Source organism: Lichenostomus cassidix, chromosome 1Aa, assembly GCF_008360975.1.
Source record: "Lichenostomus cassidix isolate B80296 chromosome 1Aa, HeHo_3.0, whole genome shotgun sequence".
NCBI lineage: Eukaryota > Metazoa > Chordata > Aves > Passeriformes > Meliphagidae > Lichenostomus > Lichenostomus cassidix.
Genome location: NC_139480.1, coordinates 36,411,044 through 36,438,233, shown reverse-complemented (window position 1 = coordinate 36,438,233; position 27,190 = coordinate 36,411,044). Strand labels below are relative to the sequence as shown.

Sequence of the window (27,190 nt, the reverse complement as noted above, 5' to 3'; positions counted from 1 at the left end):
ATTCATCAAGACAGAAGAGCAAGCATACCTTTGTATTCTTTAATTAACCTGGGTAAACTTTTGAAGGACCTGATAAACTTTGCTTTGAAATAAAAGCTAATAAATAATTTCAATTTTAATTCTGTTAAGGAATATGGCTTTGGTATTGACTTCATTGAGACATAACTGTAAGTATTTATCTTCTAGATTCGTGGTACCTTGAAAAGCTGGACCAAACTGTGGTGTGTACTGAAACCAGGAGTGTTGCTTCTTTACAAAACTCCCAAAAATGACCAGTGGGTAGGAACAGTGCTCCTGAACGTTTGTGAACTCATCGAGAGGCCTTCTAAAAAAGACGGCTTTTGTTTCAAACTTTTTCATCCTTTGGAGCAGACCATATGGGCTACAAAGGTTAGTGGTAGCATGCGTGGTACTTAAGGGATGACTGGCATTAATCAGCTATGAATAAAGACAACTGTAATGGAAAGCTGAACTGTATTTTCTGTTTCACCTCCAACTGTTTGCTTATTCTGAATATAAGCCCTCAACGTCTAGTCCCATTCATCAGAAAAAGTATTTGATTTATGCTGCTCTGTGGACTTTAAAAGCTTCAGAAGTGTGGTGTGCAAAGGGATGCCATTAGAAAGGTTAATGCCTTCACTGGCAATCACATAAATGAAAGGTATGAGTGTTTAACGTTGTATTTTACATCAGTCAAGTCTGAGAAATTAAGGTGAGATTTGCCCAAATGAAAGAGCTTTGTTATAAACATTTCTTGGTGTCCAACTCTATATTCATGTAATAAAATGTCACCTTAGTTCAATTTGCTTGTAAGAGTTAAAATGCAGGTTACATCCTTGTGCAATAATTATATTCATTTATAATTATATTATATTCAGTTTGTGCAATAAGCTTATATTGCAACTTGTTAGCCAATTCTGTTCCTTTTTGCTATGATGTTAGGAAGATAAATGTTTTCATTCAGTTCTTTTGTCTGTTTGTCTTTCCATACATGGCATAATATTGTGAGCAGCTCTTACCTGTGTTGAAAAGCACAGGGTGTTCTGCAGAGCAAAGGTTTATTTCAATATCCTGTAAGGATTTTTAATGCTTGCTCTTAGTCATTGTTTACAATCTGATAAACTATTGTAGTCCTTGTTTTGTGTTTACATGTGGAGAGGGGGTGTGGAAGCGCAGCACAAGTGAACATATTTTCCTTCTGAAATAAAATCTTGCTTTAGACGAAATTGCTGTACAATATTAGGACCCTTGTTACAATTGATTATTTATACCCTCTGCAATCTACTTCTTACAATCTCACAATTAGTGCCTATCTTACCTTCTGAATCTTAAATTGATATAGATGTACTCTCACATTTGTAGAATATGCTGTGTCCATTTTGTCATCCTTTTCTTAGGGAAGTCAGTCAGTATAATTCCTGATGCTTGTAGTCATTCTGGATTGTGATCATTTATCAGTGTTGTCTAAATTTACCAAATTTAGGTCTAATCACTTGTCGTTTCTTCTGAATAATTTTATTATTGCTTAGGCAGACTTTTCAGTAATTAGTGGTAATCTCACATTTGCAGAACACAAACTCCATATCCTTTTTCAAAGCTATAGTGTTTGGTGTTAATGTGCTTTATTTATGATATGTATACATACATTGCAAAGTGGTGGCCTGTCTGCAGAAGATCACAAATCAGTCTTAAATTTCTTTATTGCTTGGCAATGAGAAATGGATTTGTTTGTTTTTTTAACTAGATATTTAGAATTTAGAGGACATGCCCCAGCAGATTTTTACTTTTTTAAGGTAGGTCAAATTTTGAACCTGAACAAGTTGATATTGTCCATTCTAAATGTGCTGAGAGCTGGAGTGGCGTTTGTTCATTTTGGTATGGCTATTTGCAGTTGAGAATTACTGGATTCTATTAGATGAAAGGCCTTTAAATTTGAAAACTTTTTCTGCCTTGTTTACCTAGTCAATCATAATGTCCTAGTTACAGATTTGTTATCATGAGGCCAACTTGCATAAGTGTAATAGCTACTGACTGATCTAGAGTAGATTTACCAGAAAGAGCCTCAAGTCCAAGGCAAAATGAGCCTTCTTGCAGTCAGTGCAGAAAGATGGCATTGCTAAAAACAGGTATAGAGGTATAAGTACTGCAGGAGATTTTCTCACTTGAACACACTTCCCATGGTGTGTCCTTCTGGCAGACTGCAAATTCTCTTCTGCAGTAGTTTGTGGCCAGTCACTTCACATGCTTCCTTAAGCCTGCTGCTGTGGTCTTTGATGTTCCTCCTGCACTCTGAGGTAGCTGGTGCACTGTACCTTATTTTGTCTTCATTGTGTGCCTGGTCCTGATGCCATTTCAGTTTTCTGGAATTAATAACAAGAAAAGTTAATGCAAATAATTTTTTTCTGAGTAAATTTAGTCAGGAGTGACAGCTTATCAGTTTTCATTGTTGTCTTTTTCATGGCATTTGAGTTTTATTGGCATGACTGTTCTGTAAGAAGTAAACTTTAAAAACTTTTTTTAATCTAATGGAATTTTTAACTTGACCATTGACTTGGGGTAGTTGCAAGCATCATTCCATCAGGAACAGAGACAATCCAAATAAAGTCACCCAGCAAACAGAAATTAATGTGCCTCTTATACAGATCACTAACTACTGGAAATTGGTATTGAAACCATGATGGGTGATATCAAAGAAAAGTATCCAGTACCATTGAAACAGTAACAAAGTAGAGGAAATCAAGATCCATTAGCAATTATATTGAATAAGTCAACTTACTTAAAGCTTCTCTAAAATTACTCACTTGGTTTTAATCAATATATTGTTAAAACACTTAGGCGAGTGCAACTTTCTTGCATTAAAAAAAAGCAAAACCAGACACCAAAACCAAACATAATCTCTAAATTGTAGTTGTTTGGCCCAGAGTAAGTAGCATACCCTAAAGTGCCCACAGTATAAACCTAAAGGGCAGATCTCATGAGCAGAATTCTGTGTGCCCTTAGTCTGTGTCCTGTGACCTAAGAGTTTCAAGGACTTCTGCTGGCTGAGGCCTTTGCACAGTGCTGGCATGCCCATGGTGCCATGGTCCCCTCTAGGCAGCACCCCAGCACCTCTCCCACCCCTGCCAGGTGTGGTGCCATGGTGCTCTCCTCTCCTCTGGTGAGGCTGGGCTTCTTCCCTGCCTTCCCACCCTTGGGACAAGTAGTGGTCATGCACTGGTGATCTCCCTCTTGGTACCCACTAATGCCTAATCCTGGTGTTGCTGCTTCACCAAAGACTTTTTGTAGGTACACTTTTCCACTCTGTCAGAGGGAGCCAGGTTTGGAATTCTAACACACAATTACTGTTACTCTGTACTGACTCTTTGGGAGTTTCTGAACATCATTTACACCAGCACTAGCTTGTGCTGATTTTTAAGCACAAGCTTATTTTTAATGCTGATTTTTAAATGATTCTGAACATCATTTACACCAGCACTAGCTTGTGCTGACTTAGATTGATATTTAAGTGCCACCAAGACTACTTAACCCGCTTCTTGCCCTCAGAAACGTTCTGGCTGTTTCATTTGCTTGCTTCTAAAATTATCTGCCTTTATCTGCTTTTGCTCAAAACTTCTGCTGGCTTTCCAATTCCCTCTTCTAAGCCTTATACTGGCTTTCCATTAGGCTTCTCTGGGGGAAATCAGTAAAGATCAAAATATTTTAACTCATCAGTTAGGCAGGCTTAACCCAGCTTTCAGCGATAGCTTCAAGTATGTTTAATACAGCCCTCTTTGCCTATCAATTGTCTTAAAGTTACCATAGGCAAACTTTTTCTGGAAGGGACTTTAAAAAGGTTATTTAAGATTTTATTCCAAAATGAAGATTGACAGAAATGGAAAGGTCTTTTGGATTTTTTTTTTAATGTGAAGTATGAAGAACTTCACAGTGAAAATAAAACTTTGGCTGAGTCTGATTTACACACCACAAAACCAAACCAACAAAACCAAAAAAAACCTCCAAACCAAAAACAAAATAAACTCCAACCAAACTAAATTTTTTTTGAATCCCAAAGACCATTCTTTTTAAAAGTGGACTTGAATTTGATCCTGTACTTAGAATGAAGTTTTTGCAGAAGAAATCCAATGAAAGAGGGCTGTCCATATTTCCATTCTTGTCTTCATTAGTTGTTGCTGAGTGACAGTAAATAGCCCTGCAGTGTGTCTGCTTCTTACTACATTGAATGATAAACTGTAAAACTGAATTAAAATATCTGATGCTGTTTCTTGTTTTGTGTATTTCAAGGGTCCTAAAGGTGAAGCAGTTGGTGCTATAACTCTGCCATTGCCCAGCAGTTACTTGATCATCCGAGCCGCTTCAGAATCAGATGGTAAATAGATAGTTCCTTGATTTTTCAGCTGTGACAACAGTTATGAGAAAGAGATAGTTTCAATTATCTTATGTCTGTTACAGCACTTTGATTGCAGTTTAATTGTTGTTAAGGTTCTCCTTTAATTCAGAGCATTCAGTTGTGTTGGTATGGGTACTTTTTCATGGTTATTAAAGGAGAATATTGTCCTGAAGAAAATGTTACTGGACTCCTTGAAGTTGCCTTTTGTTGACTGGGTAGAGGAAGAGGAAAGGGTTATCTATGATTTAGCTATATTAATGTATGTCTAAATATCAATCTAATGCCTTTGTAAAGTGCTAATATGGATTATTCTTATTAAAGCATTTCTGTGTTAAGTGCAGCAGTTGCATACAGTTCTAGTAGTAAAAATTCCTTCAAAATGTAGTTTTGTAACACCCTGTACTGGGAAGGTGGTGATCAGTGCTACTAGCTTCCAAAGTTAAAATGTGGGAAAAAAATTGACTACTGTGTAGCCTTTCTAGCAGGTGCTTTTCATCTACTGGTTAATTAAGCATATTGCTGCAGACTTTAAAAACAGGACTCTGCCTTCTGTATTGAGAAATGGATTAGATACATGGAAAAGAAGTGGAAAGAATACACAAATTTGTTCAGTTATTTTTTGCCAAAGAGAAAGAAAATATCTGCTTTTTATCTTTGGAAATGTTATTTATATGCTATCATTATAGCTTTTTTCCACACTATTATCATATTACTTGGGCAAATTTTGCCAAATGATGCAGTTACTTAATCTTCAGACCTAGAGCAGGGCTGTAGGCAACTTTGGAGGCGTTCCACTGTCAGGGCTTGAGTGGAATCAGACTTGCATTAAGGATGAAATGCTTGAATATGCTTGAACAAAGCCATGATTTACCTTGCTTGTCCTGCTCTAAAGCATAGCTTGTACCAAAGCTGGGTAGCTGTCAGTGCTTTTTGTGTCCCCCCCAGATCATAAAATCCAATGCATGTAACATGAAACAACTATGAAGTGTATCTTCAAAGGCTATGCAAGCAGTCCCAAAGGACTAATTTTCCCAGTTAGGAAAAGGAAGTGGTATAGTTTTGTTAAATCCTTAATTTTTAGACTAATACTGAATTTGTCTTTAGGCAGGTGTTGGATGGATGCTTTGGAGCTGGCACTGAAATGTTCAGGTCTGCTTAAACGTACAATGATTAGGGATGGTAAAGAACATGATTTGAACGCCTCAACAGACAGTACTCATGTCTCTCTCTATGGTCTGCTTCGTGCTAACAACATGCATGGTGGAGAACACTTACAGTAAGTGAATTAATTACTGAACCTGATTGCTTTTTGGCAGAACCTTATAGTGATAATTTCTCCACAGGGAGGTTAAGGCTGCAGTTTATTTTGCTCCTGAGTTCTCTTTATATGCCTTGTTTGCACTGTGTTTTTAACCCTGTGCATAAAATGAAAAAAATCCTTCTTTGAAGCAAAGTGGATCCAGAGGAAAGTTTGGCCCAAGGAACTTTGAGTATTGTTGCTATTGAGGCAGGCATGACATTCACATACAGACACACACAAACAGCTCCAGGCAAAACAAAGAACTACCTTTATTACTACGAAGTCTCTTTTATACTATTTTTCAGCATTCACATTACATGTTCATTGGTTCCTAACTCACTACATTGCAATATTATTGGTTACCTATAATAAGCACACATTCTTACAAAATAACAGACTCCCTAATGCAGCTGCAGCTTCTACTCCCATTGTTTTTTGCTTCTTGCTTCTGTTGGTAGAATTCTCATGGGTACGAACTGGCTGTGTCAAGGTCAAAATCTGTGAACTCGCCAGACTAATTGTCAGTTCCCACAGAGTATCACATCAGTAAGTTTTAAGTACTCAGTCAAGCAAAAAAATTCAAAATTTAAAGTTAGTATCTCTTGTTTGCTTCAGTGGAAAATCAGTAGCTTAGTACATGTGACAGAAGTTGGTAGATGTGAATTTAACTTGCTGTTCTTTAGTTAAAGAAATGAATAATTCTTTATTTAAATGGTTTCAGCATGAATCATCAGATGGGTGAATAATAATTCAGTCACCTTATGATTAAATGCATAAAAGTTAAAATTGTCTATTACAACCGGGTGTATAATGTCGAATGCCCTTGAGTTACTCCCTGCTTATTTCAGTAAATACTTTCAGCCAGGTTTTTGTGAGCATCAGCCTTTGTGGAAATAAATTTTCAAGTGTAGTGGATGAATGGTTGTAGTGAGTTGACTGTGGCTGGATGCCAGGCACCCACCAAAGCCTCTCTCTCACTATCCTCTGCAGCTGGATAGGGAGAGAAAATTTAATGCAGGGCTCATGAGTTGAGATAAGGACCAGGAGAGGTCACTCACTAAAAACCCATCGTGGGCAAAACAGGCTTGAATTACAGATATTAACTGAATTTATTACTAATGAAATCAGAGCAGAATAATGAGAAGTAAATTAAGACCTTAAAAACACCTCTGCTCTACTCCTCCCTCCTTTCCAGCTCTACCTCCTTCCCCAGTGGTGCAGAGAGACAGGGAATGGGGGTTTCCAGGCTGCTCAGGGAGAGTAATCCACTGAGGGGTCCCTCCCACAGGAGAGTTCTCTGAATTTCTCCAACTTGAGTCTGTCCCACAGGCAACAGTTGTCGCCAAACTGCTGCCACGTGGGTCACTCTTCCACAGGGGGCAGTCCTTCAGGCACAGCCTGCTGCAGTGTGGGTCTCCCCCTGGGTCACAGGTCCTACCAGGACACTGCTCCAGCCTGGGCTCCTCTCCCAACAGGTCTGCAGCCTGCTCCAGCATGGGCATCCCATGGGTTCACAGCCTCTTCTCAGGCTTCCATCTCAGTAATCTTCCACCAATTCAATATACTTTCAGGTGAAGATTTAGTTGTCCATTTGTCTTTTCTGGGTGGGCAGCAATTTTGTACTGCTATTAAGAGTATGCTCTCCCAGAGAGAGACTAGGACTGGAGAAATGCATTTCTTTTTATGCAATGCATAGATGGTCTGAGAAAAACACAAAAAAGGCAAATTGTTGCCCCTTGCAACAATTCAAGGCCCTGTCCAGATAACCAAGCTTGGCTCAGCTGCAGTTGCTCCTTCTTTTATCTCATAGGAACGATATGACTGCTGTGTACAATTTACATAAAAATCTGTGCTCTTGAATAGTAGTTTAATTAATATCAGCTGCTGGCCCAGATTACAATCACAGCAATTAGCTACAGCGGTTAAGTCCAATTAAGACTAATGCTTTAATTAAGTAGATCAATCTTTTGATATAGCATGTTCTAAGGGTATTCAGTGTGCTTAACTAAGGAACAAAACTGGAAGGTCTAGCTTTAATTGGGCTGGCAGCAGAGGGAGAAGAAAGGTGAAAGGAATTTTAATTTCCAATGAGAGAGAGCTTTTTTAAGTATGTTAATAGCAAGAGAAGGTCCAAGGAAAACCTTGACCAGTACTTGTTGAAAGTGGTCACCTGCAAAACAGGGATGAAGAAAAAGCAGGCGTGTTCAATGTTTTGGGGTTTTTTGCCTCAGTCATTAAAACTACTAGTAGACCTTGGGCTGCTTGATCCTCTTGAGTTGGAGAGCCACGAGTGCAGGACCAGTGACTTTCCATTTGTGTTCACTGAAATTGTAAGAGACCAGTTGTATCAGCTCAATGTTTGTAAGTCCATGTGATCTGAAGGGACTCAGCACAGAGAAGTGGAGGAGCAGTGGCTGTAATGGCAGGATACCTCTCAGTTGTCTACCAGGGATCTGGGGAGTTTGAGGAGGTCCCCAGTAGCCAACAGTATTCACATTTACAAGAAAGGCCTGAGGGAAGACCCAGGAGCCTATTGATCTGTGACTCTAACCTCAGTGCCTGGAAAAATTATGGAGAACATGGATCAGTAGTGAGCTCTGGGAACCAAGAGGGCAAATGCCATCCTGGTGTGCATCAAACAGACATTAACCAGCTGGTCAAGAGAGGTGATTATGCCACTGTATTCAACATTTGTGTGTCCTCACCTTGAGGGATGTGTGCATTTCTGGACCCCAAAATTAAAAAAGTTTATGAAGGTTCTTTACTATGTTCTGAGGAGGAGCAACGAATCTTGTTAAAAGGCTGGAAGGCACATCCTGTGAGGAGGGACTGAGAACTTTCAGTTTCTCTAGTTTTGATAAAACAAGGCTGAGAGGCAAACTGATAGCTCTCTTACAACTTTCTGAGGAGGGGAGCTTGAAGGGGAGGTGCTGAACTCTTCTACCTGGTATGGAAGCATGGGAATGGTTTAAAGTTGCATCAGAAGAGGTTTAGACGGGACATTAGGGAGCATTTCCTTACCGAGAGGATGGTCAGACACTGGAACAGGCTTCCTAGAGAGGTGGTTGACATCCCAGGCCCATCAGTGTCATTTGACAGTTCAATGAGAAGAGTATAAACCCTATATGTTTCCAGCTAAGCTAGTTTGATGCTGCTGCCACCTCAGGCTTGATACTGGCAATTTTGGTGTGCATTTTATTAAGATCCTGATTTGGGAGCAATGAAATTTTTGTGTGAAGTTGAATATTCATTTAGCCTTTGTTTTTAATAGGTTAAATGACGGTGAAATTGAAAGACATCACTTTAAAGATCAAGATACATACTCTGACAAGTCTGATAAGGACAATGACCATGACCACGAGGAATCTGATAATGATGGATTGGGGAAAAGTGAAGAAAGCGATAGTGACACATCGGAGCGACAGGATGATTCTTACGTCGATCCAGAACCAATTGATATCAAGGAAACTACTTACTTAGAACAGAGTCATGAAGAAATTGGGGAGGTAAAAGTGTTGTTGATGTACTGAGCAAGCAGCTTCACCAAATAGAATGCTGATATTTTAAGGGTCAGACTACACTTGAAAGCTGACTTGCAGGATTAGCTTTCATATTTTCAGTCATAATGGGTAGAGAAGTTTCTCTTCACCCATATTCTGCTCTGCTTTGCCACTCTTGTGCTAATTGTGTGAGATTTTAACAGAGATAATGAAATTACCTGAAACATTGCTCAGACAGAATGCACAGAAGAGGCCACCTGCAGCAGAAGTTCATCATGACTCCTTATTCTTTTGTTGTTACTTCTATTTGGGTTTTATTAAATTAGTCCTGTTTTTTTCTTCAAGTAAAAGTATTTGAGGTGAAGTTTTCAATGCAACCTGATGCTTCCTTTTTCTATTGCAAGAGAGAAGTTAAGAGGTTGTAAAGTCTGCAGAATTTAGTGAAAGGCTTGCTGTGTTTGTAATGTCACCTTGCATTCCAGTGATGCCCCAGAGCTGCCATTCCACTGCTGCAGGTTGTTTTATGTATTTGTCTACACAGGCAAATATGGCAGGGATTTGTACACCAAAAAACTTAGTAACAGAAATAAGCTTCTTCACAAATCTCTTCAATCAATCTCTTAACAAATTTCACAATAGAAATGACCATGAGATTTTTGTTTTTATACCCATGGAACTTGCATACATTATGCTTTAATACTCTGTAGTACTGGGTCTAGACAAAGCAGCATTTTAGGAAAAGCTGAGGAGTTTTAAATGACAGATTTTTGAGTATGCATTTTAGAACCGTTCTGGAAAGAGGGATGCCTTTCCTTGTTTTTCCTACAACCATTGCTCTTGATTTCAGAAACTCTAAGTGATAATATCTCCCCTCTTCTTGGACAGAAAGGAGCATATTGGAGTGTGGCTGCTGGCTTTGCTCAATTCCCCCTAAGTCATGTATTTTCTTTAAGGAAAACCAGTGATGCCACTGATTGGTCAAGGCAGTGAAATGCATAAATATGTCAGCTTGCATGGTTGGGAAAAGCTGGTAGAATGAACAGCCCTTTGGTGTACAAGTCCTGCATGTGAGAAAAGAGTAATGTATTTGATGCCTAGGAAAGGACTAAGGGAGGATTTCTGAGCAACATTCTACCTCAAATTTTTCCGGGCTAGGGATGATGAATACAAATGCAGTTTTTAATGCTGAATAGTATATCTGTCATACTTCATTGAAGATAAGTGTATTTATAGAAGCTTGATCTTACTTCCATAGTTGCTTCAGCATATCTGAGTTGTTTATTTTAAGTATCCATTTCTCATTCTCACTACAACCTTAGAATGTGTTGACCTGTTTTCTGGACGATTGTTTCCTTTCTCCTTTCTGTAAGTAGTTTTTTCGTTCATCTTAGGCAGGAGAGGCTGCTCAGACAGAAGAAGTGTCAGAAGAAAACAAAAGTTTGATCTGGACACTGTTGAAGCAAGTTCGGCCGGGAATGGACTTGTCCAAGGTTGTACTGCCTACATTTATTTTGGAGCCTCGCTCTTTCCTGGACAAGCTGTCTGATTACTACTACCATGCAGATTTTCTGTCTGAGTAAGTAGATCCTATATTTTGTTTTCATTCTCACCATTTTTTAAATTATAATAGGGTAACAGTGTCAGATATTGTCATTTTCTGAAAGCTAACTGCCAAGAGAGCTCATGGTACGTCTTAAGTCTGGTGCCTCTTAGTAATTTAATAGTAATTGTGTTGCAGGCATTTCTGGTTTAGCTTCTGAAGACTCGTTGGAAGACTTCTGAAAATGAATTTAATTTTTTTTTTCTTGAGTAAACATATTTAAAAAGAGAAACTACTAGTTTCTCAGTACTAGTTATTTTTTTACATACAGTGTTAAGTTCTTTCCAGATTTATAGTTGCCTGCTCAAATGTAGCTAATAAATTAAAGACTGTAAATTGAAATATTATTTAGCTCAGACCCCTGCATGTAAGTAGGCTGGTAGAGATACTAAACTGGTAACCTATAAATGGAAGAACTTGAGTGGGGGTGGGACAGAATTTAATGTTACAAAGAACAGACTCAAATACAGAAATACCATTTCTGACATTGTTTGATTTCAATCTTCAGACAATTATTTGAAAACTTTAAATTTGGTGAGATTGGGCTGACAGTTTTACAGTACTGCAAATCACAAACCTGTTTTAGTCAGCTCATAGATTCACCATATGTCACAGCAATTGACAGCTTGTTATAAATGATGCTATACTGATACTTGATCTGTGTGCTCTGTCTGTTTCACAGAGCTGCTCTTGAAGAGAATGCTTACTACCGTATGAAAAAAGTAGTGAAGTGGTATTTGTCAGGATTCTACAAAAAGCCAAAGGTATGCTTTCATAAATTATTTTGTCTTTAGTTGTGTTTAGTTTGAGGGCTTAGGGATATGCTGGAGTGAGTTTTTCTTTTTAAATTATATTATACATTTTTTTTTAAAAGCAAGGTTAAGTTTTCATTACTTACACAAGCACATCATGGAAATGTTTGGTCCCTAACCATGCTTAAAATAGATTATATTCAATTGCATTTGTCCCTTGGAGTAGAAGTTGAATTAAATATTTTTTTATAAAATCAAGCCAGTTCTATATTTACCATTCTTCAGTGATAACAGTGTGCAGTTGGAGGACTAATGTTTCCACCACTTCATTTAGCTTTGCACTAAATAATCTTCATAGTCATGCTGTTGGGAAGTAGTATTGACAGAAAGTACTTACTACCTAACTTCAGACAAAAGCTCTGTAACAATTCTGCAGAAAACTCCCCCTTATATTCTTACATGTGTGTCCTTACATGTAGAATAGTTTAGTGGATATACTGAATGTATGATAATTTCCTTAAAACAAAGAGCAGAGTAATTGAGCATAATATTCAAACAATGAAATCAAGTACCAGGTACTTTAGCATATACATGATGATAATTTCTTTTCCTGTGTGTCTTATCTTCAGTGATAGACTGATAATATGTTTTGTGACTTGTGTACGTGTGTAGTATGGTTACTTTCTATTCTATTTCTTTTTAGGGACTAAAAAAGCCGTACAATCCTATACTTGGAGAGACTTTCCGCTGCATGTGGGTTCATCCAAGGACAAACAGCAAGACTTTTTACATTGCAGAACAGGTAGCTGCAATAACAGGAACAAATATTTTTAAGTAAAATAAATGTATATTGTGTGTTTGTGCTAGTTAAATCCTGTGGTAGTTTCAGAAAATGTATTGAAATGTACACATAGTATCCTAAAACCTCTCCTGGTGAGCATAGTTTTCTTACAGATGTCTCTTTTAAGTGTACATTCCTAAAGGAGAGAGAGAGGGAAGGGAAGGTGTTTCCAATATTTCTGTTCCCTCTTCCTCTGGGAAAAGTCAAGTGCTAATTTTCTTAATTCTTGAAATTCAGTAGGTGTTTCCTTGATCTTTATCTCTAAAGATTTTAGTCAAACTTCACATATATTAACTGCATTTTAATATGTGCAACCTGAATTTTGCATTGTCATTATTAGCTCATATTATATCATCATAATATATTTATTATATTGCTTGTTCTTGTTTTTCTTTTTTTTTTTTCCCTCTCAAACACTTGTTTTTTTCCAACAGGTGTCACATCATCCTCCAATATCTGCCTTCTATGTTAGCAACCGCAAGGATGGTTTTTGCCTTAGTGGTAGCATTCTGGCCAAATCAAAATTTTATGGTAAATAAGGGGGGTTTTTTGGTTGTATGTTTATTCTGGAATGTAAAATTGGTGCAAGGGAGCTGTGTTATCTGGATGAAAGAAGGCTGTTGGAAGAGTCAATGTTTTGGTTGTTGTATTGTCCTTTCCTTACAAAGTTTTCACTACTGGTCTTTAGAATTTTTATTTCTATTTTTGGAGTGTTTTAATTTTTAATTGGAGACAATGTATTAATAGAGGTTTCACTGAACAGGATACATTGCAGTGTCAAATATACTCATGTTCTTAATTGTGTTGCTTGGTTATTAGGCAGTGTTGACTGTTGTCTTGCAGGGTGAGAAATGTGACAGCCTGTCTTTGAATTTCAGGAAATTCATTATCTGCCATACTAGAAGGAGAAGGACGGCTAACATTTCTAAATAGGGGAGAAGATTATGTAATGACAATGCCATATGCTCATTGTAAAGGTAATGGGTTTTTTCATTCTCTAGGTGGTAAAATTACAACAAAAGAAATTTGTTATTATAAATAGTTCATTATTCTAAATAGTGTACTGTGTTAGATTCAAGCCTGTCATCTGAGAAGAGTGTTCTGAACATTGGTAACATTGGTGGCTCTAGGCTTCCACATATTTTATCAGCACAAAAATATTAAATCTGTTGTTTAAGCCATGTTTTAGTTTTTGGCACAGAAAAAGATTCTTTTTTCATAAATAGTAAGAAATAGTAAGAGTGTGTATATATATATGTATGTATATATATATATATGTATATATAGTTATCTGTCACTAAATGACGTCAATTTACTGTTTCTTTTTTTTAGAGCAGTTTTGAGCTTTTCCAATATTTTCCTCTTGTAAACATCAAATGCAATGCAGTATCTATACCACAGTGTGATTTGTTTGCAAATCATGAACATTTGTCTTTAGTTTCCCTGTGGAAAACCAGTTAGGGCTTTGTAAAGCTTTCTGGAAGGTCAGTAATGGCACAAAATAGATTGCAGAATTGCTCATTTTTAAGCTTTAACTTACTCAGTATTGTCTGCCCACATACTCCAAAATTCCCTTTCAGAATAGTTAGAATTCTCTTTCAGAAGCCTGACTGTCAAGTCACCAAATATAGTACTTTCTTCCTTTGAGATGTATAAAGATCAATTAGCAGAAATAAGTAATTTTACATGCATTTAGACATTTCTCTTTCCATTGTTTTTTGATGTTTTTAATACTATGTTGTATTTGTTTATAGCTTTGATTACAAAAATAATACTGAACAATTAAAGCACTTAACATATATGCATACATTCGAGTCAGACAAGAAGAAGGAGAATTCATTTTACTAATAAAGCTGATAGGGAGAAAGGTAGAAGAATATGCAGGGAAGGCATATTTGCACATTCATCCAAAGTATGTAAAATATATTCAGTGTTTCAAACACTGAATTGCAGGGGGAAAGAAAGAGCTCTCAGCACTGTCACCCTTGTACTTTCAAAAGGGAGGTGATCAGAGTTGTTGTGTATTTGTTGTTCATGAGTGCCTTCACCTGTGGCCTGACTGTACATACTGCTTCTGTTTCAGTGAAGCTTTTCTTTGCTCTTTGTCGTAGATTATTGTTTTGTCTTAATCTCAGAAGCTTCCCTCCTCCAGTCATCTTCAGTAAGACTAAACATCGCCCTTGCTAGAAGCCAGCAGCATATGTTGCCAAAGATATGTCTTCATAAACTGTTTTTTTCCTGCTTATCTATAATTCACTTAGATCTTTTTTGTTTCTGTTTGGGTTATCTTATTTGGCAGAAAAATCATGATTATCATTAGGAAAGGTCATCTGAAAATACAATTTTTCCTCTGGCACAAACATGTTTACGCTAGGAATTGTACCCAAGTAACTTAGGGGTTATGTTTTGTTCAGTTAAAAACATTCGTTTTAGCTGGGGGTTTTTGTTTTGGTTTTTTTTTTCTCTTGCAGGAATTCTTTATGGCACAATGACCTTAGAGCTTGGAGGAGCAGTCAACATCACGTGTGAGAAAACTGGCTATAGTGCAACAATTGAATTCAAACTCAAGGTTAGTAAATGCTGTGCATGAGCACCAGAAGGAGAATGAGCATAATGTCCACTTGCATAAGCTAAACAAAGGTTTCTAAACTATTTCTAGATGGCTTGCACTTCTGAAAAATGCATGTGCCATCTTTGAGGTGGAAACTGATTTAAAGATGAAAAAACAGTTTTCACTAAGTGTGCAGATGGAGAGGGAAACTGTATTCAGTTGAAATTAACATTCAGGGACACATAAAAGTTGGGAGGCTGTGTTAACTGACAATTTGCCTTGTCAGTCGATGGGAAACATGTGCAGCCTGTCAAAAGGCCAAAGAAAACAATCCTTGTTGTTTCTACAAAAGATAATCTCTGGTAACAAACGGTCTTTGGCAAAGCCTAGAAATTAGTGTAGCAAATAACTGTGTCCTTCGGGATATCATTGTGTCACTGTTTTCTGCATTATTTTCTGCTTTCTTTCCACATTTCTTAGATAATACTATTATTCAGCAAATCTTTTAAGAAGGGAAAAAGAAACTACTTACTCTGGTTTTAGACTTCTTTTGGGGATTAAATAGGCAGAAGGTACAACGTTAAAAGCTATCAAGGCTGTTTACAGCACATTTCATAAATTCCCATTTTTCCTTAAGACTAAACATATAAAAAAAAGAACATGTTACTAAAATAAACATGAAACCATTTCTTTTTGTGTTGCAGCCTTTTTTGGGTAACAATGACAGTGTTAACCAAATAGCAGGGAAAATTAAGCTTGGCAAAGAAGTTCTGGCTATTTTAGAGGGCCACTGGGTAAGTAGTGAGTGACACTCTTATAAATTCTGGCTGATGGTTGAGACAGATGAAGACAGCACTTAAATGCAAAAAATACTCATGTTTAAAAAAAGTACTGCTTTCGTAGAAAGTATTCAAGAAAGTGTAGAATCAATATTGTTGTATTTGCAGCTGGCAAAAGGTAGAAAAGTGCATGTTTAAGTAGTTTATGAAGAAAATGAAATGTTGCTTCACAATGAAGGTTGTGAAATACTTTAGTATATGCATTAGTACTATGAAGAATTTTTATGGCACCAGCATGAAATATTTAAGGTTGTTTCAGTTCTGGTGAGGTGACATGGCATCACTCATTTTTGGATGTGGTAATGATTGCATCTCTGTTGCAAGCTAGACGCTAGCACAGAGGGCAGAAGTTGAATTTTAAATTTAGCCTATCTTACTATTCATGACTACATGCATTCAAAATCAAATAAATTCTTATTACAAAAAAATTGCTTATTCCTTGCTTTTTTGTTATTTTAGCATTCTTTGAGATAATTACAATTAAGGTAATCATATCTGTTACAGGACAGTGAAGTCACTATTAGTGACAAGAAGACAGGTGTTTCAGAGACATTCTGGAACCCAACAGCTGATGTGAAGATGCGTAGATTACGTAGATACACTGTGAAGTTTGAAGAGCAAGATGACTTTGAGTCAGAGAAGTAAGTTCACTTTAGAACCATGTATTTATTTTGCCAAAATAAAACTCATTGTCTCCTCAAAATTATTAGTAAATTATCATTACTTTCCCATGTTTGATGACACAAGAAAGTAACACTGTTAAATATAAGATCATTATTCATAAAGACTGCAATCATAGAAATCTTGATAGAAATGTAGAGAAAACACATCTGTTAAAAATGGTAATATTTTCTGTGGAGGGTGGTCCATTTACTTAGCCTATAATTGAGGAAATTGTTTGCAATTATTTGTCAGCCGGATTGTGACTGTATGTTGTTCATTTGTCAGGCTTTGGCAACAAGTGACAAAAGCAATAAATAATAAAGACCAAACAGAAGCTACTGAGGAGAAACATGTTCTGGAAGAAGCTCAGAGAAAGAGTGCCAAAGAGAGGAAACTTAAGGGTGAACAGTGGACATGCAAGCTGTTTGATCAGGATTCAGTCACAGGAGAATGGCACTACAAATATGCTGAGTGAGTCCTGGAGTGCTTGGTAATGTTGCTGAGCCTGTTCCTGTGGTTTCAGGGGCAAAAGAAGTGAGACATAGAGCTGATTTATGTGTAACAACAAATCAGTGCTACGTTCCAGATTTTCTTGAGCATGGCACTTTGTGCATTGTCCTCCCTTTTTTCCCCCTAGACTGACCAGAACAGCTAGACAGATTTTCCCAAACTGGAAAATATGGTACATATGGGCATACCAGCTGGAAATCAGAAAGTATGAAAATCAGAGAAGCCTATGCTTAGTTGGATTGAGATCTTTAATTTGTTGCATATTAGAATAACTCTGAGAATAGCAGGTTTATAGCAATAGTTAATGCTCTGACCAGGTGGCTCTGCCTGGCTGTCAGATATGCCCTGCACATGAGTGTGTGTGTGAATAGTTTTGTGTGATGCTCTGGATCAGGAACTGAAGATGTAGCTTTCTCCCTGACTGCTGGAGGGATGCATTCTGTGTCCTCACCAATGCTGCAAAGGTCAGTTTGAAGCTGAGCCCTTTACTAGTCATGGTTTTCACAGAACGCCCACATTCTGCTGGTATTTTTTCAGTGCCCAGCATGCTTCTGTATTGTAAGGATTGCAAAAGTAAAATAGCCAAAGATTATACACACAGACTTAAGTAACTCTGAAGCCATGGATGCTGGAAGTATATTCCCACAGCTAAACCTTGGAGGCCTTTACCTTCCTGTACATGGATGGCAATACTGAGGCCATGGCCTAAGTGCATGTACAGGGAAGAGTACAAGAATCCTGAGTACTCTTCATTTCTCCAGCAAATTTGTAACTTGGAGGTTTCCTGGAACCAAACAAGGAATTTGTGTATTTAGCAACTCTTGGTAAATTTATTTTCCATGAATTTCATTGCTTTCCTATTAAGTTTGGGCAGACTTTCACCACTGAAAACATCCTGCAGCAGGGAAATTCCCCAACTGGAGTAAATGGTCTGTGAAGCAATCTCTCTTGGTTTGAGCCCTCTAGTGCTGTGGATGCCTGTTCCTGTTAGAAGAGTTGTGAACAGTCCAGCTGAATTGACTGTCAATACTCTTGACCCCTGTGTAAAACCATTAGGAAAAGAACTGTACTTGAAGTCTGTTAGACTATCCCCTGCAGCTTTAAGACCTATCTTGTTGATCTGCATTATTTCTGGTGTCCTTGAGGCCTTGTGGTTCAAGGATGTGCCACAGAAGTTTTACTATGTGCTGGGAAGCAGTCTGCACTGTCAGCATTCCCTGGAAGAAACCTCTCTCTCTTTTTAAGCATATAATGCTGGCTCACCACCTGGTCCACGTAGAGAGCAATCTGCTACGCTTACTGTGAAAGATGTGTTCAGTGAAGTGTAGCCTTTGTTAAGGTATCTGGATTATGGATTTAGGCATCTGGATTATAAAGACAGAACAGAGCAATGCTTAGTTCTTAACCCAGTTACCTCAGCTGACATTTAATTCAAGTCAGGTTAACCTAAGATGTAAGTGTAGGTCTACGTTCACAACATCTGAAACTGCTACTATTTAAAAGGCATACCAGGAGGACACAAAAGGAAATCCATGCTTAATCTACTCTCACTAAAGCTGTGCGTCAGAACCTCCTTCCTGCAGCTCACTTGCAGTTTCTGTTCTGATAAGTCTGTAATCAGTAGGGACATGGGTCTTTGCTTTTGGCTACTTCTTGTTCTCCAGTGAGCTATGTATCTTATGCTGTTGTGGTTTTGTTTTTTTTGGTTTTTTTTTTTTAATTCTGTATCAGGCTGTAATTGGAAAAGCACTCTTAAAAAATCAGAACAAGAAAACTGTGCATAGCTCATTAGTGTCTCATTAAACCAATCTTGATTACCATTAACCATTTTTGGATGAAAGCAGGTTTGAGGTAACTGATTCCTAAACTCTCCTTTCTAGGCATCTTTTAAAAGGAAAAAAAAAGAAAACTCAACAAAAAGCAGTCTAAATATTTTTAAATTCCTCTAATTTACCTGTCGTTCTAAAATAATAACTACCTGAAGCAGGAAATCTCTCCATCTTTACAAATACATATGATTGGCAAAAAAAAATTCATAATGATATTGTTGGTTAATACAATAGTTTGTACTCTTACCAGCTGGCTGTGGGTTTGATCTGGATGTGAAGTTCATTTTTTGGTTCTATTGGCCCTTTAGGTTAAGACTGGACCACAGATAGAATATAATATCATGACACCATGTCTGCTTCTATATAGGGAGAGTTTTAGCTTCTTCAGACTGAGTAGTTTTTGAGCAAGGAAATATTTCTTATTTAAATTGCTGTAGTATTAATAATATTCACTTTCTCTAGTACCAGACCATGGGACCCTTTGAATGATATGATCCAGTTTGAAAAAGATGGCACTATCCAAACAAAAGTTCGACATCGGACGCCAATGGTATGTTCCAGTTCTGACAGCACAGGCAGGATCCAGGAACTTGTATGTATTATGTGTTGTGTGTAAAGATCATCAGAGCATTGGGATTGATGGGAAATGCTATTATCCTACAAAAATGTTGTTTACACAGTCCATAAAATGTCTCTCACTTCTGTGTCACATCCTCAGTGGTAAGATTACTTGACTGAATAGGAATATAAAATAGGCAAACTTGAGCTCAGCAGTTTAATGTGTATTTTCCCTTAAAAGGAAAGATGCACAAAATTCAGAGTGCTAATACATGAAAAATTTTAACTTAGACTTCTATTACATATTGTGCTTTTAACTGTTACTGTTGGAATGTGCTGCTCTGCTGCAGTTCTGGTTGTCTGGAAATAACACATAAATTTATCAATTTTAGGTTACTGTTCCAAAAATCAAACGAAAGCCATCCAGTCAGAAGAAAGGAGAGTGTGGTTTCTCATCCCCAGAGCCTGATAATCAGGATTCTTCTGGGAGTGAAGGTATGAAAAGACACATTTACCTACAGAAATAATAAATTTATTTGACAACTGAACAGTTCAGTGTCACACATACTCTTCTTATCTAAATGTTTTTATTATGTTTTAGCTTTATCCAACATGAAGCACATTCTGGAAAACAAAAGGAGCAGAATGGTTCATGTTCTTAATTGCAAATTTTCCTATCTTTTCAAATGCAGTGTAGATAGGCTTAAGGGCTGCACATACTTAACAATTACAGAAAATAATGGTGTTCATAAACTCTTTTAGTCCTTAAAAGATGCATGTTTTAATTTGTAGATTAGTATGTGGCTAGAGGGTAGATTTTTGTTATTGATAATGCTTGCAGAAATGAAACAGTGTAGTGAGTGTTTAAAAGATGTTTCAAGCACTTCAGTTGGAGTCCTGTGCTGAAGGTGACTCTGAAATAAAGTTTTCATTCGAAGCTAGTTAGAGAACTTTCTCCTCATTTTTACAACAAGCTTAGTTTGTCATTCATACTTTGTTCCTTTTATGGCAGCAGTCACTTCAGTTAATTACATCTGGCTTTTTTATCCTCCTAGCACAACTTCTGAAGCATAATACAAGAATAAGGAAAAAAGGGGCAGACCTTGGTGAACTGCAGAGTGCCATTGAGTCTATAAGGGACACACAGGAAGACATTAAGAGGTACTACTAATTAAAATGCTTTAAAATGGTTTAGAGAATAGTAATTTCATAGCTCTTTTTTTTTCTTAGAGGCTGATATGTATCTTTACTCTTCTCAAATATTGCTCATTGAAGATTCATAGTTTTCCTCTTAAGCTGCCTTCTGTAGGGAGCCATAACATAGTAGAAAATGCCAAATTGTCTCGTTTATAATTTACAGGATATTGTTTTCTATTTCACAGGGAGATCGTGGCCCTACGAAACAGAGTCACTTCTAATTCATCACCCTGGGACTACCATTCCTTGCAGTTTAAGCACTATGTCTTCATTTTACTCATGGTTGTGCTACAGCTTATCATTAATTTCTTGTTCAAATAAGAAATGTGAACAAGGGCCTTCTTGAACTGGAATGATCAAACTGTTACTGGGGACCATATTTGAAGCTGGACTTTAAATGATGCAATATTATGTAAAAGAACCGTGTAGCAACAACTTAAAGAACTTTGCCTTGGCGTTCATGGTTCAGAATCATACTTCTGCCTACCCAGTTGCAGTAAGAATTTTGTAAGTGCCAGTACACTCTTGCTCCTGGTGTGTGCCTCTGTCTCGCAGTCACATGACATCAGCCTTGTGTTTATATTGCATCATACACTGTACTGATGAATCTTCGCCACAGAATAGATCAAGTTAAACATTCAGAGGTCAGACCCTGTAGGTCGGATGTGATTCCTGTTACGGTAGAATGATAAACAGGCATACTTCACTACATATGAACTTACCATTTTTGTAATAAAGGAACTTTTGAAGTAGCCAACAGCTTTTGTAAATGGCATTGGGTGTTTGGAAGTAAACTTTTGCTTAAGGTCAAACAAATACATTATTATACAAAAAATCATGAGTGTTAGGAAATGGCAAGTAAGAAGCCAAAGTCTTTGGGAAATCTGCAACATAATGTCCTTGATTTGTTTTGGAAGTATGAGATTTTTATCCTGAATTACTATAGGCTTGTAAGCCAGCTGTTTTATAGTTTTAAAACTTCAGATTCATCATACAAACATTCCTGCATCTACTGTACAGAGCACATTTTTAGCAGTACAGCACCCAGGGAGGTACCATTTTGGTGTACTCTCTCTCTTGAATTGCAAATGTCAAGGATTTCTGGTATGTTTGTAAGTCTTGATAAATCTACAGCTTTGAATTTACCTTTGTGTATGGCCATGTCACAGTAAGCAGACAGAATGCTGATGCTAGGACTCGGTTATTTTTGAAACAAAATGTGAAGAGGAGGAGGTGAGTTCAGTGTGTAGCTTGAGCTGAATCTCCAAAAGGCAGTGTAGAATAGGATTCGGGTGCTGTCATGAGTACATTTGCAAATGAAAATGTGTGTGTTTACACAGGGTAAGCTCAGAAATTGTGTAATGGCTAACACCACATATCTCAAAACAAATGAGAAGAAAGTCCAAGTGTTCGTGAAATCCCTCCTTACTGCAAGTATATACTACCTACCAGAATACATGGATGCACCTTCTTAGTATGCTGTAGCCATACAGATTCACGTGAAGCTTAAATTTCAATTCAGAACCAGGGTTCCTAAATTTTTTATTTGAAGAAATATATGCATGTATAGTATTTGTAAAATTCCAGCAGAAGATTTAGTGCCGGTGTTTATCTGGTGAGTTCCGTGTGCCAGTCAAGCATACCAAGGCAAAAACAGGCTTTAGAATTGTAAAGGTATTTTCAGTACCCCAGGTGAGACAACAGGAGGATGAGTGGCATGATGTGAAGGACAGCCAAGTTTGTTTTCAGAGGATCCTCTCAGAAATCAAATACATCCTGGGCAGTGGAACAGTTCAAAAGTCATGTTTGGCTTTTTGTCATGGCCAGGTCATCCCTCTGCCTTGGGCAGCCTACCTGACTCTCCAGGTGATCTGCCTTTCTGTTCTGCATCAGTCTCACTAGTATTTAGTAAAAATACTGTTTACTCATTTGTCTGTCCAGCTTATATATTTCTGTGGCTGACACTTTCATGCACCTCCCCTTCTCTTTTAATCTTTCCTCTTCCTTGGGCCTCAGCTATGTAAAAAGTTTATCGTGTAAGCAGTGAACATCAGCATATTTCTTAGAGCTCCACATTAGCATGGTTTGGTCTTGAATAATTTTTCTGGCATGTGGTATGTTAACCAGATCTTGTAGCCATGGACAAGACCAAACCTAGTTGAACTTTTATTAAATCTACAGCTGATCAGGAAAAAAATGTGAATGTAGGAAGTCCCTTTGTAAACAAACAAAAAATTATAAATGCCTAAGTCTCTAAATGGAAACTGAAGTTGTTATCCATGTATGAAATGGTGTTTAGAAAGCAGAATATTATGGCATTCACTTAATCGTTCTCAGCCTGGAATTCGGCCATTCATTATTGCATTCAGATGTCAAAGCTTCACCTGTCTTAAGATCCATTCCAAGTCTTTAAACATACTCTGAACGTGAGAATAATCCAGTGAGTGAGATTTGGGCAATAACTTCAATCCCCTAAAGTAATATTCTGCTAAATTTGTGGTGCTGAGACTCTTGTCTGATAGTCACAAGCTTTTATCTCCCTTGTAAATAGCAATGTCCTTCTGCCTTTTCATGTTGATTTTTAAATCACGTCTGCATGCATTTTTGCATGGACCACATGGTAGTGACTGGATTTGACCAGCCAGTTGGCTGGCAGCTTGCTGTTGGACAGTGTCAGACGAAACAGATAGTCCATACCTGAAGTTCATGCTCAGCTCAATATAAGTATAAGACTTGAACAGAGCAAAACAAAATCCCTATGCTAATTTTCCTTTTCAGCTTATTCTTTAGAGTTGAATTCTGTTGAAGAAGTGGTTTTAGTGATGATCTGGAAAGAAAGGATATGTGATGGAAATTTCTGAAAAGTAAAATTGCAGACTTCTGTGAAACTATATGATTAGATACCTTAAATTCTGAAAAGTACAGTGAAAACCTAGTAATTCTTAGTTTGGGTTTTGTATGATGTTCCCTCATTTGAATAGATCAAAGAAACTTCTTCCCTGGTTTTTCCAGTACAGTTGGTCACAGACATGTATGGAGCCTTTTCTTTAATGCATCACCGCTGTCCTGTTTAGCCATGATGTACAGCAGATCTTGACTACTACCTGCTTAAGACTGAGCTCTGCACATATATAAAAATTGATTGTACAGTTTGCAGATATTTGAGGGCTGTGGCCTTCTACTGGTTTTTAAAGTTTATAGCAGCACTGGTTTTCACGTTTGATTTACAAATCTTGTTTTGTTTGGGGTTTTTTTTCTTGTATAGGAAATATCTGCAGAATTTATTGCCATGTGGTTTTGTTGGGTTGGTTTGTTGTCATATGCACTCTATGCCTTTAATTTGCCATTTAGGTACAGGTTGCCTAATTTGGTACAGATGATGTAAACTAAGTACATATGCTATGTGAAATGCAACAAGTGTCATTTTCAACAGTAGATGATATTTCTTGAATTTCACATGATTCCTTTTAAATAGTCGATAGTACTTGATAAGGGTATATAGCCTGGTTATTGTTTCCTTCCACTCCCTCGTGAAATTTCACAAATTATTTGAAAGGTTGTCCTGTAAAATGTAATGGTTGTAGTTTCTTCTTTTGTTTGCTGCCCTTCTGTGCCTTTGGCTTTGTTTTTTTCCAGACTGGTGTTTATGAAACGGACTTGTAATTCAGTGTTTCATATAGTTTCTTAAATACTTTTAATTTTGGCTATTACCATTGTTTATGTAAATAATGCGTAACAACAATTCTGTACATCTCTTAAGTTTTAATTATTTTTATTTCAAGAGTACCCACAAATCACAGAAAATTTAGCAGATATTCAAGTATTGTAATCAGTGCCTTCTTGATGGGTTTCTATGCCGTTCTGAGACATGTAAAGATTTGTCAAATTTGTGCCATATGTAATATCAAACCTTTTGTGAGGGCTGTTGTGTTTGAGAACTGATGTTCCTGCTTAGTCGGACGCTGTGGGGGAAAATCAGCTCTTGAAACATTACATCATTCCCTCTTTCTGGCTGGTGAGCCGAGAGCGGAGGATTTTGGATGTTTACAGTGAAACTGCACTACTTTGTGGTAATACAGAAATAGCTCAACGAAGTAACTTCAGGGGGAGATTATTTGGGCTTTTTCTCCCTAACTTGTTCTCCTTTCTGCCCTGCCCCGGCCTTTCGTTCTGCCAAGCGGGAAGATCAGCCCATCGGACACAGCGCCCGCTCTCCGTGCCGTGTGTCCCGCCGTGTCCCGGGCCGGGGCTCCCCGCTCTGGGGAGGGAGGGAGAGAGCTGTTTCGGGCCGCCTCAATAAACATGTGTCGCACTCGGCGTCTCTGGCCTCTGTGCGCGCCGGCCGGAAGGGGCGGGCAGGGCATGGCGGCCATGGCGGCCTCGGCGGCGGCCGGGCCGGAGCGGCTGTGGCGGGAGGCGGCGGCGCTGGCGGGCGCGGTGCGCGGCGCGCTGGGGCCGCGGGGCGGGCGGGCGCTGCTGCTGCGGCCCACGGGCGAGGCGATGCCGACGCGGGACGGGCGGCGGCTGCTGGAGGCGCTGAGCCTGGAGCCGCCCGCGGCCAGGTACCGCGGCGGGGGGGCCGGGCGGGCCCGGCGGGGGCGGCTCCCTAACGCTGCCCGTGTGCCCGCAGGGTGATGGCGGCCCGCGCCTGCAGCCTCCGCGCCGCGACGGGGGACGGCGCCAAGAGCTTCGTGGTGCTGCTGGCGGCCGTGCTGGGCGGGCTGCGGGCCGCGGGAGGCGGCGCCGGGCTGCGGCGGGCGCTGCGCGCCTTCGAGGCGCGGGTGCTGGAGCGGGCGGCGCGGGGGCTACGGCGGCACCTGCGAGCGGCGCCGGCCGGGCTGCTGGAGGCGCTGCTGGAGCCCTACCTGGCCGGCCGGCTGGGCCCCGGCGAGCGGCGGCTCCTGGCGCGGCTCTGCGCCGAGATGTGCCGCCGCTGCGCCCCGGCTGCCGCCGCCCGCCCGCAGGTGCTGCGGCTCCTCGGCCGGCACTTCGCGGAGCTGCACGCCGCCGTGCCCGGCCTGCCTCTGGCGAGCTCCAGGCTCCTGCCCGGCATCGTCCTCCGCAGGGACTTCGCTGCCTACTGCCCTGCGGACGGGGAGCTGCGGGCTCTGCTCGTCACCGAGCCCCTGCAGCCCTCCTTGACGGCCCCCGGCGTGGAGTTCGTTGTCCACTCCGAGGGTCAGTATCAGGCTTCCCTGCGCTGGATCGCTCAGAGGACAGAAGCCTTAATGAAACACTTGCAGAGCAACAATGTTAAGCTGTTACTGTCGAGTTCGAAGCAAGAAGAAGTGGTTGTCTACTATGCCAAATTATACGGTGTCTCTGTGGTAGAGTGCTTATCGTCGGAAGAAATGGCCCTTATCACTGAAATCACCGGCGTCTCACCTTACGCACCTTTCGGTGATAACATGGACAGAGCGATAACCGAAACTGCAGTGGTAACGTTTTGCCAGCCCTTGCTGCTCGTCTCCAAGAGATGTGTCCACATTGGCTTCAGCAGCGAGGGTGCCTTCCAGCCCCATTGCCTGGTCCTTTGTGGGCCGGTCGATGGCGTTAATGAGCAGCATGCTGCTGCTCTGCAAGAGGCGTTCACAATGCTGCAGCAGCTGTTTAAAACAGTGGGTCAGAGGGAGGGATGGAAAGCGGAAGGTGAGAGTCAGAGGGAAGCCTCAGATTCTTCTACTACTCAGAAACAATTGGTAACAGAAAGTACTTCTTGTAACAGTAACCAGGGGTCTGAATGTCAGCTGAAAGCAGTTAGTGATGAAACAAAAATCTTAGACCCTGGTAAAAGTGATTTGCTGGTGCACAGTCGAAAGAACCATAGCACGACTGTGTTAGTGGAACATAACACTGATGCAGTCACTACATGTGAGTGCCTGGATGTTGGCAAAGGTCTACAGAAAACGTGTTGCCATATAGTTCCATTTAAACAGGAGGAGAGTTGTGTAGGTGTTGCACGGGATAATTCCAGCTGCCTCATAGAAGCAGGGTCAGTTTTGCCAGTAGGAGGTTACTTTGAAATCCTGTTGCATTATTATATTCAGGACTATGCAAAACAGTGTCAGCAGGCAGAGGTAACTGTTGTGTCTAATGTGGTTGCTGATGCTTTGCTAAGTATTCCCAAGGCCTTGTACAGGACAACAGAACGAGACAGCTTCACCAAATTCTATCATGAAGCCATTAATTCACTCCAAAAAAATCAGCCATTGCCTGTAAATGATGAAGGCTTAGAGTCAGTGTATTGCAAATACCAGTTAGTCATCTCAGTTCTTCATTGTGTTACCGAGCTGCTCTCCATAGATTTAATAATTGGTATTAGGCGGCCACTCCAAGAAGTTGAGGATCGTGACTCAGAAGATGACTTTTGAAATCATTAATAAAGAATGGATTTGATTATATGTTGTTTTCTTGCGTCTTCTTGTCAAATGGGCATGTCTCAAAATTCAGTGTTAGAGACTGAAAGATATCTTTAAGACCTAATGTGCTTCTTCTCTTAGAATAAAAAGGCTAACCAGGTGAGATTGTGGAAAATGGGATTGTGAGGAGCATGAACTTAACATTCCGCGTGTGAGGAAGTGTAGCCAGTATCCACTGCAGAAGATGTGCAGTGCAGTCTCCATCCACATGCTGAGGATCCTGTGTACATTCAAGCCAAGGGTG

General features: G+C 39.4%; 2 protein-coding genes across 11 annotated transcripts in view; both read left to right on the top strand.

Annotated features, from left to right (window-relative positions):
* Window positions 1-24,286, top strand: part of OSBPL8 (oxysterol binding protein like 8) — an 83,128-nt gene extending 58,842 nt beyond the window's left edge. For 9 of the 10 annotated variants that reach the window (XM_085045284.1, XM_085045263.1, XM_085045325.1 and 6 more), the window contains 17 exons: window positions 187-390; window positions 4,282-4,366; window positions 5,492-5,663; window positions 8,959-9,193; window positions 10,579-10,763; window positions 11,470-11,551; window positions 12,243-12,341; window positions 12,815-12,911; window positions 13,259-13,357; window positions 14,852-14,949; window positions 15,636-15,725; window positions 16,275-16,411; window positions 16,719-16,904; window positions 19,235-19,364; window positions 19,723-19,825; window positions 20,386-20,491; window positions 20,713-24,286. In XM_085045284.1, coding sequence (XP_084901410.1) covers window positions 187-390; window positions 4,282-4,366; window positions 5,492-5,663; window positions 8,959-9,193; window positions 10,579-10,763; window positions 11,470-11,551; window positions 12,243-12,341; window positions 12,815-12,911; window positions 13,259-13,357; window positions 14,852-14,949; window positions 15,636-15,725; window positions 16,275-16,411; window positions 16,719-16,904; window positions 19,235-19,364; window positions 19,723-19,825; window positions 20,386-20,491; window positions 20,713-20,848 — 2,244 coding nt within the window. In that variant the 3' untranslated portion in view covers window positions 20,849-24,286. The remainder of the gene's footprint in view (window positions 1-186; window positions 391-4,281; window positions 4,367-5,491; window positions 5,664-8,958; window positions 9,194-10,578; window positions 10,764-11,469; window positions 11,552-12,242; window positions 12,342-12,814; window positions 12,912-13,258; window positions 13,358-14,851; window positions 14,950-15,635; window positions 15,726-16,274; window positions 16,412-16,718; window positions 16,905-19,234; window positions 19,365-19,722; window positions 19,826-20,385; window positions 20,492-20,712) is intronic. The other variant, XM_085045294.1, reaches the window with a different exon arrangement.
* Window positions 24,287-24,874: 588 nt separating this feature from the next.
* BBS10 (Bardet-Biedl syndrome 10) lies at window positions 24,875-26,928 on the top strand. The gene is made up of 2 exons (XM_085045347.1): window positions 24,875-25,089; window positions 25,158-26,928. Exons 1-2 carry the CDS (start codon window positions 24,890-24,892, stop codon window positions 26,896-26,898), a joined length of 1,941 nt encoding a protein of 646 aa, XP_084901473.1. The 5' UTR covers window positions 24,875-24,889; the 3' UTR covers window positions 26,899-26,928.
* The last annotated feature ends 262 nt before the right edge of the window (window positions 26,929-27,190 follow it).